This window comes from Euprymna scolopes, chromosome 14 (genome assembly GCF_053919585.1).
Source record: "Euprymna scolopes isolate OS-2025 chromosome 14, ASM5391958v1, whole genome shotgun sequence".
Taxonomy (NCBI): Eukaryota; Metazoa; Mollusca; class Cephalopoda; order Sepiida; family Sepiolidae; genus Euprymna; species Euprymna scolopes.
In genome coordinates, this window is record NC_136495.1 from 149,908,776 (window position 1) to 149,928,987 (window position 20,212).

The 20,212-nt window shown below is 35.3% G+C and overlaps 1 protein-coding gene across 1 annotated transcript in view; it reads right to left on the bottom strand.

Annotated features, from left to right (window-relative positions):
* Nucleotides 1–20,212, bottom strand: part of LOC145293286 (ethanolamine-phosphate phospho-lyase-like) — a 132,070-nt gene that overhangs the window by 83,203 nt on the left and 28,655 nt on the right. The window contains exon 2 of the mRNA XM_080139889.1: nucleotides 9,487–9,605. Coding sequence (XP_079996015.1) covers nucleotides 9,487–9,605 — 119 coding nt within the window. The remainder of the gene's footprint in view (nucleotides 1–9,486; nucleotides 9,606–20,212) is intronic.

Consider the following 20,212-nt stretch of genomic DNA (forward strand, 5'->3'; position numbering starts at 1 on the left):
AGTAAAGAGAGCCCACGGTCCTCGGAACAGCTGCGGAAATGCCCTCTATCTGTTCCAACTTGTTGCCTATGAACATTAAGCTGAAGAGTTTGAACGAAGTACTTTCAGGTAATGTATCATCAGCCATAGCTATTGGTGGTTGAGAAGGTTTCTTGTAACACCATTTCTTTCACCTACCATTACGTTTGCTAAACCAGTTCCAATATTGAAAATTTAAAGAAGTTTCTATTAAATCAATTTACTTTGAAGCACTTTTCTTACATTATAAAAGCCTAAAACATTTATTTTATTTGCACCCTGTAGGGAAAATTGTAGCTTACCCGACTAGCAGGGGTGTCGTGTTCATTCACTTAAAAAAAAAAAAAAAAGAAAGCTGAATTGGCGACGTTGCGTTTGTATTTGACAATCACGTGTGTGTAACAAAGTTTATGCAAATTAGTTTATGCAAGACGCATTAAAGAGGAAAAGGAACAACTGGCGAGTTGAAAGACAGCATATTATGCGAATGGACGTGTGTATTATTATTAGGATTATTGAAGCTGACTCAAAAGATTGTAGGCAGGACAGAACACAACTTTAAAACTCCACAAAAATCAATTTTCAAACTAGACACCCAGAATGTATACTTGACGATAATAGAAAGCTCTGCTATTTGATGTAAAGAGCTAAAAAAAAAAAAAAAAATTTTTTAAATATACGACTTCAAAAAGGTCAAAGGCTAGCCAACTATGAATATTAAATCAATACAATTCAGCCCAGAAATCGACAATTGTTACCTCCCTTTGTCAAAAATTGCTCATGAAGTGTGAGGAATAAAAACAAAATGAAAAAAAAAGCAAGATCCACTTTCTACTCTCCCTGGTAGTTTCAATCTACTTGTATTAAAATAAATGGAATATTTTATTACCTGATCAATTGCAGACAGAATGCCATTCTGAATCGTGCTTGAAACCCCAGAAAATTATTTTTAATCTTTTTGGGTATAAAGTCTTGATGTAAACTTCAACAAAGCAATAACTAATTTCCTTTGTTCAACCGATCATTTCATCCATCATATTAGTTCTTGTTTGCAAACAATACAACATTTACGGCTTCAATTGTTCCGAAACTACAATCATTATGTATTATTATATATATTATCTATATATCTATAATACAACATTTACCGTTACAAAAGTTTTCCTTGACCAATTTGTTATACTGTTCCAATTCATGCTCTGCAGCTTCACAAATAACAGGTTTTTTATCCATCTTTTTCTCAAATCCGTCCTTATCACTTCTTCCCATCTTTTCCTTGGCATTTCTCTGAACTGAACAGTTTGCCCAAATTGTTTTATATCTACTAACCCAAGATCTCTCATCCATTTTTCAATGTGACCATACCATCAAAGTCTCCTATTCTGCACACATACCTGTCTAAATGTAATCTTTCCGAGATCAGATCTAAGCCTGATTTTAATACTCACATTATCCATTCATTTTAGCAGTCTTATATCATTTGTTTCTATGCAACGCATATCCTCAACCCTCATTGGCCAAGTTTCACTTCCATAAATCATCTCACTTCATACAGACTTTTCCCTTGGTCAACAACAGTAATGCTCCGTTGGTCAATAATGGCAAAAGTTTCCTGAACTTACTCCATCTACTTCTGATTCTTGCAATCACGCTACTACCTACCCCATCATGTGCTCCAATGATATCATCAAAATAACAAAACTCTGAAACAATTTCAAAAGCTTTGCCATCGAGATATACTTTGCCATAGAGATATACTTTTTCCACACCTCAGAGTTCTCATCCATCATCATCTCTGAACCCATCAATAATTCTGCTGCATTTCTTGTGTACTTAATTCTTGTGGTACCTGTAAGCACTAAGTTACACCCGACCATTTTTCACAAACTGAGCATGTGAACGGTTCCTGGAGATTTTACAACATTAAAATCAGCGCTCATCACTCAAGTCTTGGAAACATTCACTCCCAGACATTTGAAAAAAAAAAAAAAAAAAAAAAATGGAAACAGCACTAACCCTGTGCAGGTTTAACTGGCTTCCTCCAGGGGAGGAAGTTCCATGGGAGTATGAATCGTTTCTTTTTATTTTCATATTAATCCGAGTGGAATATTTAATATATTTATTGGATTTTCCTTTTTCTGGTTCCTTAGATTCATCTTTTCCAGTCTAGTGAGTGTCCGTTTTACCACACATCAACAATTGCTCCATTTTACCACACATCAACAATTGCTCCGTTTTACCACACATCAACAATTGCTCCGTTTTACCACACATCAACAATTGCTCCGTTTTACCACACATCAACAATTGCTCGGTTCGTATTATTCAGATTTTTCAATCTACTGTTCTCATTTGGCTATTCTACCAACTCCTTCATAATTGTAATATTCAATGATGAATTAATCCAAATAATATGAAACAAAGTCCCCAGTCGCATGTATATCCCAGTTTGGGGGGAGATGGCGTTAGGTTTTTGCAACTCTTGTAGGGAGATGTCGACGTCCTCCTACATACAGGACCTGGAATTCCCAAATTGGTCATCCATCTGGTACTGACGAGGCTCAAAGTTGCTTAACTTTGGTTATCTAACAAGAACCAGTGTGTCAACGTGATTATGTCGTACTCTCAAACCTTTACTTTTCATAGAATTCCTCCGACTTGACAAGTACAAAATCAGCAGCACACGGCATCTCTTCTGGACAATCCATATGAACAATGCTTCTAAGATACAAATGAAAAACCACAAACTAAGTACAGAATCCTGATGTACTTCTATTTTATTATCAAAGCTGTCACTGTACTGAGCATGTCGATACATTGCTCAAAACAACCTTCACCACTCGCTCCTTTTATCATATTTTATGCAAAACCAACCAAACATCTATTGATACTGCCAAAAGCTTACTCTAGATCCACAAAAGCTAAATACATGTTCTTACCAAGGTACTTCTCTTGCATTTATCTCAAGATAAATATAGCACCAGCGGTACTTTTCCTACACATACAACTTTCTTAGAACTGCACGCCTGTGGAACTGTTCCGTCTGCCTGCTTCCCACCTGACTACAACTTGGATGTGTTCGAGTCCAACGTTAACAAATTCCTAATGAATCGCCCCTTAAGTAAACACTTCATCAAATCTCCACACTAACGTAATGTACATACTTACAATAACCCTTATCTGAGTGGCTTCCGGGCCTTGATAAGTGGTGACCACTGTGTAAAAAAAAAAAAAAAAAACTACAGGTCATCTATGGTTATACGACTTATTTGCTGTTCAATTATACTATCACTGATTCATCAACTCTAACCCTCTGCAATTAGCTTTCATTTTATCCTCATCAAAATTTGCAATTCATTATTGCTGGACAATATATTTCCTTAGCTCTACCAGTCTCTTTTCTCAACTGCAAACAGCAAGAATTAAATTTGACAATTTGATTTGCTTGGATCTGTCTCGTTTATTTCTAAGAATACACATGCATTTAAGTTCAAATGAAGTAAAATTAAATTTATGTGTTTTTAATGAATACATTTTCAAAAAAAAAAAAAAAGACATATTGCATGGATTTTAATAACTGAAAAAAATAATAAAATATTGTAAAGAAAATGAAATAAAATTAACTTTGCTTAGGGCTGTGTAAACTACAGCCCGGATCAAACTGGATACTCTTAATATGCAATGTATTTAATGCTTTAATTTCACAAATAATCTTAAAATTTCAAATGGTTTACGTACCATATTTTTCGAAGAACAGAGTTAAAATTTATCTGGTATACTAGAAAATATTTTAGTCATCACAGTAGTCGTGTTGTGTGCGTAGATTTCTTAGTGTTTGTAAGTGTTCATTGCAAGACAGGATGGTCACCATATGTACTGGTTTTGTGTGAAGCCATATAAAGAAACTGGAAGCTATTTACATCCACATACAGTCTGAATGCTAATCTAACGCTGCTTTAAACGTGGATATTGTTGCCATCCTCACAACCTTCCGACGGATCGTTCCTTCATGATTATACAATGATAATTCTTGTTTGTAAAGATATAACACGACACAATCTGTTATCCTCAACTAATTTGTTAGGTCATCCCCTTTTATGCTTTGCAGACACACTGATAACACCTACAAAGTCACATCAATCAAATTTCAAAGAGCAGAGTTGAAATTTCGTTCTCAGATACACCTTGATAAGGCACACACAATGTAGGCGGGAATGTTGGCTCTGGCCATATATATTTATACTAGCTTGGGTGCCCGGTGTTGCCCGAGTGTTTGGAGGTGTAGGCTCGAACCCATACCGTGAAGGAGGAACAGAATATGAAGGAAAAAAAAAACGTGACGTCTTTGCTGTTGCACCCATTGCCAAACCGGAAGTGATGAATGTTTAAATTAAGGCTAGTCAATCAAAAAGACAGTATGACTTTCGAAAATATTGGCAAAAAAAAGCGACCCCTCCCTGTAGAAAAGTGCCACGTTGAGGGTGAAGTAAGTAATGTTTTTGGCCAATTTATCAATATTTGTCGTCCGAAGGGTTGAGCTTCAAAATAAGACCAATCTCGTGAAAATCCGTCCCTCTATCGAAGGTTTTTAGGTAGGCATACATACATACGAGATTTATATTATAGATAAATAAAGACGAAGCGTTGATGAACACATAACTTGTTTTGTTCCTTTTTATTTTCACTATTTCATCGGAATACTATTTCCATTATTCTCATCATACACACGTGTGTACTTTTTATTTGTTTTACACAACATTAATATGTCGCTACACATTCATGAGCAGGTTTCAATCAGCCAGTTACTAGTAACTAGAAACCTCTTCAGGCAATATTGCATATACAAAGGCTTAGTATGGACTAATTACAGACTAAGCTTTTGTATAAGCAATATCGCCTGAAGAGGTCTTTAGTTAGTTAAGTTAGAAACTGGCTGACCTAAACATCCTCATCAGTGTGTAGCAACTTATTACTGCTTATGTGAAACAAATAAAAAGTACATCTTGCCCTACTTCGGTATTAAGCACTCTTGTATTAACCTCGTTAAAACTTCATTGGTTGCTTTACTTCTGGAAAATATTAACCTGGAATATATATATATCTCCAGTTCATAGTTCAAATAATATTTAATTGGCTAAAAAAATCTTTATGGTATATCATAATTTCATTGAATAGAGTGAAACAGACTAAGAGTTGAAAGGAGCAACAATTTTGTAATTTGATAAGATGCTGGTCATATGAATATTAATGCAGTTAAAAATATTCTGAAAGATTTTTCTAATTAAAAGTTCATAGATATAGTTACATGTTTAATATTTATTTGCTCGAGTCGAAACTTATTAGGCCAAAGTGTCAAAAACTGACTTGAAAGAAAAATCCACAGATCATAACAGTTCTAAACTCCGCATTCATAAAGAAACAGATTTACCATCTGAATAAGCTGGTGGAAAAGTAACAGTCCAGTCTTTTATTATAAGCAGTTTATGATTGGTTGTAATAGAGATGGGCATGATGAACATATTTCAACGTCTGGAAGGAAGATAAATGACAGAGTCGAGGCCATTTCTGAAATTACTTTTTCCCTATTGACTGCAGTACATTGCTAGTCCTATGTAATTCTAGAAGATCCACTCTCCCAGGCTTTGCCTTTTCTATTTGAGAAGGGGGGTAGTTTATTTCTAATCACCTCAGGTGCCACTACTAGGGAATGACAAAAAGGTTGTTCACACATTTTTTGCAGGTCAGAGCACTCTTCATCTAAGGCACTGGCTCTTCAATCCAACTTTCCAACTCTTGTGTCACATCTTTCCGCTGTGAGAAGGAGATAAATACCTTCAGCATGTATATAAAAAAATGGTCCCATTCTCAATACTACTATTCTACTTCTGCAGCCAGCACACAAAGCTGGTAGACTTTTTCTAAAGTAAAACTTTACCTTTTTTTCTGATTTTAAGATCACCATAGGTGACAGCTTATTTTCTACATCACACATTAATAATTTATTGAGGTGTGGAACAAATGAAATGGATCATCCATTTTCCTTTCAATTCTTAAATGCCAACAAAAGATCTTTATAGAAATAAATCTATATAGAAATAAATCTATATAGAAATAAATCTTTACAGAAATAAATCTATATAAATGTGCAGGTGTTCAAGATTCTTACGTTTTATTAATCAGCACATATGCAGGTTAGGCTTTACATTTTTATCTTTACCTAAAGTTTTGTATGTGTATGTAAAGGATTCATTTCTAAACTAATTAACCGATCATTATTGATTTTGGAACAGAGCTGCTAGATGTAAAAAATGAGTAAAATTGGCTATATTTAGTTTAGTTTTATGTAAAAGGGATAAAGAGGGGGTGGAAGCCCTTTGTAAAACTTCAGATCTTTGATTTTTTGTAAAATTTTAGCAATAGATATTAGATATCAATAAATATACTACAAATTTTAGTTTCTTTAGATTATTTTAAAAGGTTTTAAGAATATATAGACACAACCTCCAATTTGAACATTCAAATATTTCAGATCATATTCATAATTAGACACCAATTAAGCAAAATTCCATGAATTTCAATATCTTCTTAAGATCCCCTAAGCGTAAATTTTAGACATTTTCTAGAATCCACAACATGTAATAAATTTTTATCAAAATTGGAATAAGTTTTCTAGACAGAAGGTTTAGTAGCATTATATCTTGATTTTAATCTTTGAGTGAGGGCCATAAGAGTGGCAGAAAACTTTTGTTTGAGGAATTAATTTTACCAGGATAAATATTCTGATTAAAAACATCTATAATAATAAAAAAAAAAATGTGTGCACACACCACAAATTCTAACGAAAAGTCTTAAATTGAAACAAATATACAGAGTCGGACTATACTGTCAGCAGCCACCATCTATTCACAATATCCAGGTCATTTGTGATCACCATTTCATTGGCATCACCTCAACCTTAATATCCTAAAATGACTAAAATTAAATATATATATATATATATATATACTAGCAAAAGTACCCGTCGTTGACTGTTGACTGGGTTCAAAAACAGCCTACAGAAAATGGACTGATTTATGAAAGTATGATAGGTTATGAAAAGGAAGGGTTGTAAATTTGGGTTGAATTTGGGGGTATCAAAACCAAAGCAAAATATGAAAGTAAAAATAAAATAGATAAACCCCATAATTTATACCATACCTGTTCACACTGAAACACTTATCACAATATTCTGTGGATCTATATTAAAAAACCTTGTTAAACTTTGCGACATATCCATTCTATGGAGGTCAGGTGCAAACGAACACCCCATAATTTCATTATACCATATTTCTTCAAACTGAAACATAATTATCAAAGTATACTGACGCAGATAGATATGAAAAGTTTTTAAAGTTTGAGCCTATTTCCATTCTATGGAGGCCAGGCGCGAACGGAGATCCCTCAATTTTATTATGCCATCCCTATTTAAGTTAAAAAATACTTATCAAAGTATTCTTATATACATCTATATCAAAAACGTTTTTTTTTTTAATTCTTAATTTTTTTTTTATTTCCATGCTTTGTGGACCAGGAGCAAACGCAGACCCCGCAATTTTAATGAACCACCGTTCTGCCAGATCAAACATACTCATTCCTGTGTCTCGATACATCTATCATTATATGTAATCAGTTTTTTAAAATAGTCAACCATATAAGAGCCTATTCGTAACCAGACACACACACAGCTTTATATTATAGATATATATGTATATAACATCCATTCTAATATAACAATATTGAGGGAGAGACATTTAAATTGGTCAAAAATTATGAAGGAAGAAAAAACTTGAAACAATTATGTTGAATTAGAAAGTGACACAACACAAAAATAAATAAAAAGATATATTCTTGTGTTAACAAGCCGAGTATGCGAGGTCCCCTTCCACGAGTGAAAAATTTACATTCACCATGACTAATGTTTATGCAAAATTAAAAAAAAAAAAAAAAAAAAAAAAAAAAAAAAATACAAGGTGTGGTTATCGAGAAAAATGAACAAATGAACAGATGAATGATTTGGGGACAATTTTAACCCTATAATGCCCCATCGATGGGGGGCAACCAGAGTTATCCCAGAAAATCCGTTCTGGAAAAAAATTTATTTTCACCATGACTAAAAAAAAAAAAAAAAAAAAAAAAAAAAAAATCCAAGGCATGGTTATTGAGAAACGTGCAAACGGACGAGCAGGTGTGAATTACTAGGTCCAATCCCTCCTTTTTCAGGGGACAAAAAGATTTTCAAATGATTCTGGCCAGAAATATCGTTGTTTGAAGACAGAGAATTTGGATGGAAGTAAGAATGTGTGACATCAATCATTATGCAAGCAAAAGAAATTGTTATAATCAACCTGATTAAATAGTTTTTGAGTAATCAACATTTTCCATGACATAACTTTGGATTGATTGGTCGGTTGTTTTTGTTTTACGGCATATCAACCCTTTTCGGGTTATTTAATGCCGAATCCAAACATTTTGAAGAAAAAATTTTTAATAGAATATATTTGTTGTTTTCAAGTCGGTTTCTATTTAACCCATAGTTGGAACCTAACAGGTACTACCACTCTGGGTCAGAGTGGACCTGGGAGCAATGGTAATTAAAGGGTGGCTCCACACTCCCCAAAGTCCGCAAGCTGGGGCCTCACCACTGGATATAGTTTAAGGTCATATCCAGGACCATAACTTTGGAAGTACTTCATGCAATATTGAGAAGTAAGGTGCAGATAAGACTTTGGCTCATCCTTACATTGTCAGGCAGAGGAATGCAGTTTCATAATTGACTTACGTTCTCATTATTACCTTGTATTAATTATTTTCTCACAATGTTTGGTACACAGTTCAAATCAGATATAAAAATCAAAATTTTTTTTTTTTTTTTTTTTTTTTTTTTAAGAAAGTGGCCCACTTAAAGTAGCCCAGAAAATGTAGTAGACAGGAGGAACATTTTTTTATTATTTAAATTACTTGTGTTATAAAAAATGCTGGAAGTGCTCCCCGTTGACATCTATGCATTTCTGGACATGTTTAACAACGTTTGAAGATACTGCCAGTAGATCTTCTCTGGTGATTCCCCTGTTAGTGTGGGTAATGTTCTCCTTTAGTTGGTCTAGATTGTTAGGATTATTTGCATAAACTTTTTATTTTAAAGCCCCTTAAAGATAAAAATCGCAAAAAGTCCAGGGAACGTGGTGGCCATAACCCTTTGCTTATTGTTCTCTCTTCCGTAAACATGTCATGGACTCGTGTCAGTGATCTGTGAGATGTGTGGCATGTAGTGCCATCTTGTTGGAAAAGAATTGCATTCTTGTGGTGTCAGTTGGTCATTAAGAGAAAGATTAGATAGATCGGGCTACTTTTAAGTGGGCCAACCTGTACAATTAAGATAGTGAAAATCCCCAATTGCAATACAAGAAAAGCAACTTTAAAGCAACTTACCATGAGCCACATTGTTGATACAATCAAGGTATTTGTTGCCTTCTTCATCGTACATGTACTGTTTAGAAGCCTTGACTATTTTCAGTGGAGAGTTAGAGTAGAATAAAGGACAGGAATCACTAAAAGAAAAAAAAATTCATTTACTTTAGAGACAGATTTCTTCTTTTAATTCAGCAAAAATACATTAAATTACAATCTTTTTTGTTACTAATCTCATACATCATTCAGTTTTTGATATTTTGGGTGCTGTGAGTTATCGTAGAGTATCATTTATTCATTTTGAATGAATCAGATGATTATTGTTGGCATTAATTTCCCTGATATCTTTCTAGTACAAATTCTTTCTAGAAAAACATTGAGTACTTACCGGAGGGACCATGTGAAGGTCCCAACGGTTGTGAACATTCCTAAATGAAAGTGTTTCTGTGGAACGAACTGAATTCGAACATGATACACCCAAGTCGTCACTCCATGTCATTAACCACTTAGCTACCATCACCTTACTAATGTTTATGATGCTGATGATGACAACTTTAACTGATTGGTAATTATTGTTGTTAAGCATCATTCAGAATGAATCAGATGACTTGTTGGCATTCATTTCCTTGATATCTTTCTAGTTAGAATTATCCTACGAAGACATTAGGCACTTAGGTGAAGGTTGCCAACATTTCTAAGTGAAAGGGTTTCTGTGGAACGAACTGAATTCGAACTTCGTACACCAACCACTTATTAACCATTTATTCATCATCATCATCATCTCCTCGACGCTGCAAATGTCCTGAACACTAAGGTGGGCAACACTATGCAAAATCTTATGCCTGCTCTCCACATGGTCTGTTATCAGTTATGTTGCATGCAGTCAAATCATTTCTTATGCACCGAAGCCAGGTCTTTCTTGGTCTACCATGCATCTTAGTGACCGAGGTATCCAGGCATGTTAAGGAGTTGATGCAGAAGGTAGGCCAATGTACATGGCCAAACTACCGAAGATATCAAGGCATTCAAATCCCACCAATGAAGCGATTTTTACCTCTAGTTTCCTGACGCACATCCAACTGATCATACAGACCAGAAGCGTACATCTCAAATTGTATATTGGGTCAAATTACGTAGTGGTATCAGCTTCAGGGTGACAGTTTGCATGATGACAAATTAGCCACTAATATCAAGTGAAAAAATAATGAGAAAAAAAACCCAGACGACTGTTTCAGCAATAAAAATGAATAAAATAATCATAAAAAGAAATAGAACAAATAAATGTTGCATGAAAAACAATAAAGCAGGGGGGGGAGTGGTAGAATTCTATTTATTTGTTATGATAATAAAATTACTTTATGTAATATTTTTGCTATGATAAAGAGAATATGATTACAAAAATTAGGTTCTATTTATAGAACGGACCAACCAAATGACACCACACACTGCTATTAAGCAATTAGAGTACAAAATCCATTTTGCAGTCTAGTGGTGGTGGTGAGGGGGTCGATCCATTCTCTTTCCTACAACCCCTTCCTTATATAAATGTTGCTAGTCTGTCTTTATAATTATCTCTATGGAAGACAAAGTTCCAATTTCTGGCTCCTCTGTTAAACATTCACAGCAAGAACTCTTCCTACTACCACCACCACCATGAAGAACTTTTACTTACTCTGTACGTAAAATCAAACAATTTTTTTCAATAACTCATTCCCAGAACGTATTACCACAGAACTGCTTCCTTGCAAACAAAACCATGGTTGTCTTCACACCTAATGTTATTAAATTTTGTTGATTCCATCTGCTGTTTTCAATCCTTTCATAGTATTGTTGATTATCTAATGACACTCTCATTGACCCTTACCCTTTAGTGGCTTTTGACCTTGGTAAGTGGTGATACATTAGTATAAAAATTAATATAAAAATAACCTCAAACCAGTTTATTATTTATTTATATGAACAGATTATATAAAAGTTTAATTTTTGACAAATACCAAAAGCATTCTGATTATCTATCTATATATCTATAAAAGTGAATGTGTGTGTTGTTGAGACACTTGTAGTCTGTCTAAACTGTACGAACGAACTCACTAAACCAAGATGGCCGACTCCTATTTATATCACCACAAGCAAGGGAGGTAACCATGTAACTGAAGCAAGGGAGGTAACCAATGTCTACATTAACATTGCTGCTGTCCTCAAGTGAATAATTTATTTCTGATTTAACAAGTCCCTTAGAAGCTCAGACGAAGCTCCTGCCTTGGTCAAACAATCAGAGACCTGATCACAACCCTTGATCCATTCTATCTGTATCTCCCCTCTACTCTTCATTTCCTTCAGCCTTGCTACATCTATTCTCAATCGTCGATCGCTTACCAGATTGTTGGAATTCAATGTCTCCACAAGTGATGCATTATCTGTCTTGCAGAGAACGTCTGGCAATTTAGATAACTGAAATACCTCTTGTATCATAACCGCAGTCAAAACACCAGCATCAGCTCCCTCATTCAGAGCAAGAGTCTCTGAGGCCAATGGGCTTTTTGTCACTCTGTCCAATTTCTTTGACGCCCAACACATGGGGGCCATTTTGTCAGTACTTCCTCCAATAAAGACAACAAAACCACCCTGTGAAGATCCATCTTCCAGACTGGCATAAGAGGCATCAGTATAACACAAAATGTGTAAATCTGAGGGCTTTCCCAATTTTGGAAATGTTATAGAACCCTTCTTGGATTTCAATTTTGATAAGGCTTTATTCGCCTCAAATAAGGCTTTTACTTTGGGATGCTTTCCAGTGTTGCTCATTTTACACACATCAAAAGCTATATCAGGGCGTGTTTGAGTTGAAACCCACATCATCTGACCTGCAAGTCTCTTCAACTCATGCTTTTCTTCTTCATTCAGTTCATCATTTTTCCTCAGTATCCTCCCTTTGCTTATTTCTATTGGAGATATGGAAGATACATATAGATCTTGTTCTACAGTGATCCCATTTTCCTGTTGATTAACATTCAGTCCAACATATTTGAATGTTCCACTTTCATGAGATCCCACCTTAAATTTTTCTTTCAATGTTGCAATCACATCCCTTTCAAACTCTGTGTTTCCACAGAAAACAAAATCATCCACGTGCATAGCAAGAATTCCAGTCAAATTTCCTTTAATATCATGCCACAAAAACAATGCATTATCATAAGCACTTGCTACTCCTTTTAATTCAATCAAAGCCTGAGTAACTCTCTTGTACCATGCCCGTGGAGCATCATTCAATCCATAGATGCATCTTTTTAATTTCCACACTTGAGATTTAGGACAAACATCAGATGGTGGCCTCAGGTACATATCTCTCTCTAAAATACCACCTTGCAAAAAGGCTGAGGTAAAATCTATGGTCTGCAGCATCCAATTCTTTATTGATGCGGTTAGCATGACCATTCGCATAGCTTCACGGCTACATGTTGGGGAGTCCGTTTTCAGATTACTATTTTCTTCATAGCCTCGTGCTACAAGGCGAGCTTTCATTGTTTTCTGATTATCCTTGAATTTTTCAGTAATCACCCATCTTGTGGATATTGTTTTTTGACCTGTGTATGGCACACATTCAAATACTTCATAGGTGTTCATGTTTTTTATTTCTTTATGCTTGGCATCCATTACAGCTTTCGACTGCTCTTGTTCAGCGGTGAGCAGGACTACATTTTCCTGTTCAGTATATTGGGGCACTTCTCTCCAATGATCAATATGATTCCAGTTGATACAAACTTGATCCTCGTTTTCATCCTCAGGTTCTATATTGATCCAATGACTATATTTGCCAGTTGATTTAGGCTGTACTGACATAACCTTTCCTTTCTTCCACTCCTCACTTCCATTTATTTTATAAGTTATGGTCTTATTTCGGCCAGGTTTTTCAGTCTTATCTCTTAAACTGGTAGAACTATCAACAACTTCTTCTCTGTCTATATCTTCACTTTCTACCTCTTGATTCTGCAACTCCTCCTCCTCAACTGAAAGGTATTCATTCTTCCCTTCTGTAGTGTTTCCCAGCATTTCAGCTTTTTTTGTTCTTTTTTCGTTGTTTTTATTCACTTTTATCAATTGGCACGGATGCATCCTATAAAATGCTCCGCCATGTCTGATTAAGACAAACTGGCCTTCTCTGCCTAACACTTTTGCTGGACCACGCCATCCTTTAAAACCCTGCCTCCGATAATAGATTTGGTCTCCGGTAGCATAATCTTCATCAGCATAAGTTCTGACATTAGACCTGAGAGCTCTCCTAATTCTCTCACTGGACTCAGCTTCCAAAAAGTTTCTCCTTGCACTATGGAGAGCATTTAAATTTTTTCTCACCATGTCACTTGTAGTAGAGGACTCCATAGCAGGTAACTGGTCTGTCAGAATTGAGGGTGTATTTACATTGAAACCGAATACAAGTTCATTTGGACTGTGTCCAGAGTAATTGAGGAGGGCATTTTTTGCACAAATAGCCCATGCCAAGGCAATTTCAGGTTCACACTTCTCATCGTCAATTGTTTTTTTCATTGCCTCAGCAACTATCAAATTATGACGTTCTACAGTACCGTTGCTGAATGGACTTTCTGCGGCAGTAGTACAGGTCTCTATGTTGAGTTTTTCATTCATCTGTCTATAGTGTTCGTTGTTGAATTCACCCCCATTATCACTCAGAAAATGAACAGGAGATCCGAAATAGGTAATCCACATCATAAAGATGTTTTTGATGATCTCCTCCTTCTTCTTTGTTTTGATCAATGTTGCCGCTGAATACCTGGTAGCGGCATCAATGAGATGTAGTATCCACACCTCATTGTGGATGAACTCTTTCAAATCCATGCAAACTGTGTGATTAAATCTATTGCCAAGAGGCAATCCCACAACCGGTCACAGTGGAGCTTTTTTAAATCTAAGGCAAATTTGACAGTTTTCACAAACCTCCTCAATCGCCTTTATAAATTCCTTGTCATTGAATTTGCCACTTTTTTTAACCAAGGAAACAAGTTTTTCCTTCGAGGCATGAGCAAACTGTCGATGAAGTTTTTCTGCTTTTTTTTTTTTTTCTGTGAAAGAACACTGACCAAAATTCTGAACATGTAATACAATGTTCTTAGTACCACTATGATCCAACAACTTATTTGTTAAGGGGAGACAATAGTGCCCTGAAGTTGTGGTCTTTAGTTCAATACATTTATCAAAAATCCAGCACATATCTTTCCGGAAATCTAGCACTATTCCTGCTGTCTTCATTGATTTGTGACTTAATAGAAGAGGCAAGTCGTTTTTCACAATATCTGCTTCGATATAAACTCTTATACCTCCGAGTGTAACCGGAAATTTAGCAACTTTAATTGCTGTGACAGCCACTCCATCACCAAAACAAAAACTCCGGTCTGAGTTCGTATACTTCACTAGTTGCAGGTCACTTTCATTTAAAGTATCTAAATAAACATCAAGCCACACTTCGCCAGCCAGTGTGCGAGTACAAGCAGAATCCAAGACTGCCATTCCAAATGTTTCCTTTACAAGATTTGAGATTTTTTCATTTGTACTGTTCAAATAAATATTTTCTTGAATGAACAACGTAATGTGTATTTGTTCTGTCGCTTCCGTAAACCTGGGCGTATTTCTAGGACACTCTCTAATTAGATGGTTCGGAGACTGACATTTGTAACACAACAACACGTTTCCACTTCGGTCACATGGATTAGATTGTCCTCGACGAAAACGCCTTTTGTTGTTACCCGGTTTAGAATAATTATAGTTGACGATTTCGGGCTCTGATTTCACTGCCGGTACATTTTCATCACGATAAATGTCACCAAATACTTTCTTTATCGATTCCTTCATGTTTTGATACGTCAAAACAGAACACGTTGTCCGCGCTAATTTTTCGTTCTCTTCCGATATGTTAACCGCGTTCAAAACAAGAAAAGCTTGCACTCCTTCCGGTAGAATAATGTAGAATTTTTTTAATCTTTGGTACAAAAACTCATAACGAACAAGAAAGTCATTTATACTGGTACCTGACGGTCTTTTATAAGTGTAAAATTCCTTAAAAGTCATGTAAGCGCGCGTGTGTTCATCCTTTAAATATATGTCATCCAGTTTCTTTATTAAGATCTTCAAGCCATCTCGTCCGCCGATGTCACTTGTTGGCAATTCACTGACACATTCTCTAATATTCGGTGGTAGCGTCAAAAACACTGCTGGCCCTTTTTTTCCTCAGAAAGATCCGTGAACAACGACCACATTTCAACGTCTTGTTTCCAGTTCTCGTAAACATCCTCCCCCTCCAACAATGGAGGTTGTTTGTTCGAAGTTGCCATATCCGATATCCGATCTGTCTAGTGCTACAGACAAGCTGTACAAAAAAAAAAAAAAAATTTTTTTTTTTTTTTTTTTTTTTTTTCGTTTTGTCGCACACAGAGGGATATCTCTGCTACCATTTGTTGAGACACTTGTAGTCTGTCTAAACTGTACGAACGAACTCACTAAACCAAGATGGCCGACTCCTATTTATATCACCACAAGCAAGGGAGGTAACCATGTAACTGAAGCAAGGGAGGTAACCAATGTCTACATTAACATGTGTGTGTGTGTGTGTGTGTGTGTGTGTACATTTCCCTATGCAATAACTGTTATTTTAAGGTCTACAGACTCGAAATTTGATATACATGGTACTGAGATTTGGGAAAATGTTTGTAATCTGTTTTCGGCCAGAAATTTGGCTGCTAAGGGGTCAAAGTTCAACGATTTGACTTTTGAAAACTCTACCAAACTCCTTTGCCAATTTTGGGTATAAACACTTGAAATTTTAGATATAGGTTCCTTGGACATGGATCTTACTTAATAACTTGATTTGAGCCTAAAACAATAAATGTTCAGGGGGTCATAATAGGGGTCAAAGTTAAAAAAATTTTACCTCTGCAGTCTCTACCAAATTACTCAGACAATTTCTGGTCTAAACATTTGAAATTTTTGCATAAAGGGTATTCAGAGATAGGCCAAGCTTTTTAATCGGTTTGGATTGAAAATTTTTAATTACCAATATATAAATGCATGTATGTTTGCATGTTTGCCTAAAACTTTCGACAGAGGCGACGGATTTTTACAAGATCAGTATCGTTTCGAAGTTCGACCTTTCAGACAACGAATATCGAAAAATTGGCTAAAAACATTAATATCTTCACCTTCAACTGGGCACTTTTCTACGGGGGGGGGGGCGCTTTTTTCGCCGATATTTTTGAAAGTTATCCTCTCCTTTAAATTGTCCAGCCTTAATTAAAACCTACGTCACTTCCGGTTTGGCGGTGGTCGTAACAGCAAAGACGTCAGGTTTTTTCCCCGCTCCTCCTTCGCAGTACGGGTTTGAGCTTGCCTTCCTACTACAACTTTTTTTTTTTTTTTTGCTCAACACACACATCCAAACACCCGGGCAACGCCGGGCTGAAATGCTAGTGTATATATATATATATATATATATATATATAAAGTGAATGTGTCTGTGTGTGTACATTTCCCTATGCAATAACTATCAATTTTAAGTCTACAGACTCGAAATTTGATATACAGGTACTGAGATTTGGAGGAATCTTTGATCAGTTTTCGGCCAGAAATTTCGCTGTTAAGGGGTCAAAGTTCAACGATTTGACCTTTGAGAACTCTACAAAACTCCTCAGTCAATTTTTGGTCTAAACACTTGAAATTTTAGATATAGGTTTCTTGGACATGGATCTAACTTAATAACTTGATTTGAGCCCAAAACAATAAATGTTAAGGGGTCATAATAGGGATCAAAGTTAAAGAAATTGACCTTTTTTTTTGTTGCTTTTTTTTTTGCTCAACATACACCTCCAAACACCCAGACAACGCCGGGCTGAAATGCTAATATATATATATATATATATATATATATATATATAGTGACATTGTGTGTGTGTGTGTGGAACCGTCAATTTCAGGTCTACAGACTTGCAACCTTATATATATAGGCGATTTGTACTTGTAGAACGAATTCGATTTGGTTTTTAGATGATAAAAATAGCTGCTAAGGAGTCAAAATCGAAGAAAAAAAAACAAAAAAAACGGAACATGTCAGGTGTAAGTTGACTAAACATGTATCTTCTACACATATGCAAATATACATTTATACGTTTAACTTTTAAAGTTTTGATATGCATATAGATTTAGCTCAGATGGTAATGCATAACACTGGAGGGCAAGATGTTTTGGTTTTGATTCTAGCTGACGGCACCAGAGTCAGATATATATTACTCGTTAGTTGCAATACGGAACAATATTGTAATGTACATTGTTTAAAAAGTAATAAATGACCAACTGAGAAAAGTTGATATTTGGAACTTGAAGAATTATATTACACTATATATGCTCTGGGACCCAATAAAAAGCGCATTCATTGAGCTTGGATGCGTTTCAAAATTTATAAACAAAAAATTTTTCATCATAAAAAAACTATTTATGAGAACGATTTTTTAGTCCATTACACTTGGTATATACAAACTGCGTACGTTTCAATAAATCTATATATATTTTTTTCAACTTTTGAAATCACTACTGTATATTGGGTACAATATATTAATAGAGAATACGAAATTGTTAACTGTTGAGTCATTATGTTGAACAAAGATGGCGGTAGTAAATCAAATTGGCGAAGAATCAATGCAGTCACGATCTCAAGTGTTGAGTAATTCTTAAGTACAAAGATGGCGAAGAATCAATGTAGTCTGGATACCATTTCATGAATCTCTTGATGAGGTATAATGATAAGGCCTCCAACACTATCAGTTTTTTTTCTAAGACACTATCTCTTTCAGTACAGAAGCCATCATCAAGATTACTTACATGCTTCCTCTGCAGCCACCACTGACCAACGGTAAGAATACATTGCATTACTCTCGGAAAAGAAATCATCCTTAGAAGGAAATTTCATAGGAACCAACATTACTCAAGAGTAAAAGCAGAGAACCCCACCAGTGACACTACACCTAGAATACATTGTCCATTCTAAACATTACACTTTAAAAATATTATTCTTTGGCATTTGGTAACCTTCCTTGTTTTCAACATAAATGACTATCTTCGAATATTTTAAGAAAATTAAAAAAAAAAAAAGTTCCGATTTTTTGAAGAATCAAATTGAACAGTACAGTTGGGAATGGGCTTATACAAACTAGAGTATTACAGCATATTACACATGGGACCCACATGTTGAATGCAGTCTATGTTGCGAGGAACATAAGACAAGTAATAACTAGACTTTTTATTTGAATATTTTGAAAACTTTAGATGTCAGGAAAATGATAAAATCTTTTTTATGTCCTTTTGTTGGTGTTGTAAGTCCAATATTTTGCTAAAAATAGTTTCAGAGTAGTTAGTCAGTTCGTAGTTTTTTTTTTTTTTTTTTTTTTTTTAACACCAACAAAAGGACATAAAAATGATTTTATCATTTTCCTGACATCTAAAGTTTTCAAAATATTCAAATTTCTATTCAAAACAAGTTTCTTCAAATAGTGTGCAACTATTTTCTTATTTCTGCTCGAAACTGGAGCGAACGCACACCTCAAAAATGTACAGCTCGTACTTTTAAATTTCTTCTCCAGGACTTTTTTCCTCTATAACAACAAAATGACTTTCTTCCTCTATAACAACAAAATGACTTTCTTCCTCTATAACAACAAAATGAAGAAAAAAAACTACGAACTGACTAACTACCCTGATGAAGCTATTTTTAGCGAAATATTGTACTTACAACACCAACAAAAGGACATAAAAATGATTTCATCCTTTTTATGACACCTAAAGTTTTCAAAATATTCAAAACAAGTATCTTCAAATAGTGTGCAACTATTCTTATTTCATAGTTTTTTTTTTTTGTAACAACATTTCAAGACAATTTCCTCAAAGAAAATGTGATAGGCTTCTCCAAAATGCTCTCTCTTCCCTTTTTGTAATATTTTTTTCTTTAACATGACGTCATTTCAGCACACAGCTCAGTATTTGCATGATTTTTTTTTTTTTTTTTTTTTTACATAGGAGTCACCACTTATCAAAACTCAGAGGCCACTCGAGGATAAGGGTTAAAGAGTGTACAGTAGTCAATGGGACAATATAGGAATCGTTAGTAGTGTAAATTTGGTAAATTGGATTGCTTAAGGGGAACAGCTCATCAAGAGCTTGTTTACATTGAACTTGAAGACGACCATATTGTAGTCAGCTGGAAAGCAGACAACCGGAAGACAGTTCCACAGGCGTGCAGTTTGAAGAAAGAAGCTTTGTTCATGGAATCTATGTTTAGGCACAGATAAAGAGTGGGGGAAATTATTAAATAGTGTTTTCAGCTAGACAAGTTTCTCATGAAAGTTTGGTGAGGGGGAACCATAGATTGGAGCTCAGACAAACACTTACCATGAAAATAATGATAAAGCAGAGACAGGCTTGCAACGTCTCTTCTGTGAGAAAGAGGTTGCAGGGAAGAGAAAATCGCATCCCCTATAAGACTACGATGTCTATTTTGAACTCTGTCAAGGCAGGAAAAGGTCTTTCGAGTAGCTCCTGCCCAGATGTGGCAACAATACTCCATCCTTGGACGTACCTGGCTTTTATATAGGTAGAGAATTGCATCAGCAGTGAGATATCTACTGGATCGATAGAAGGATCTCGCCATTTTTCCAGTGACCTTGGCAACAGATTTGATGTAGGTGTTCCATTT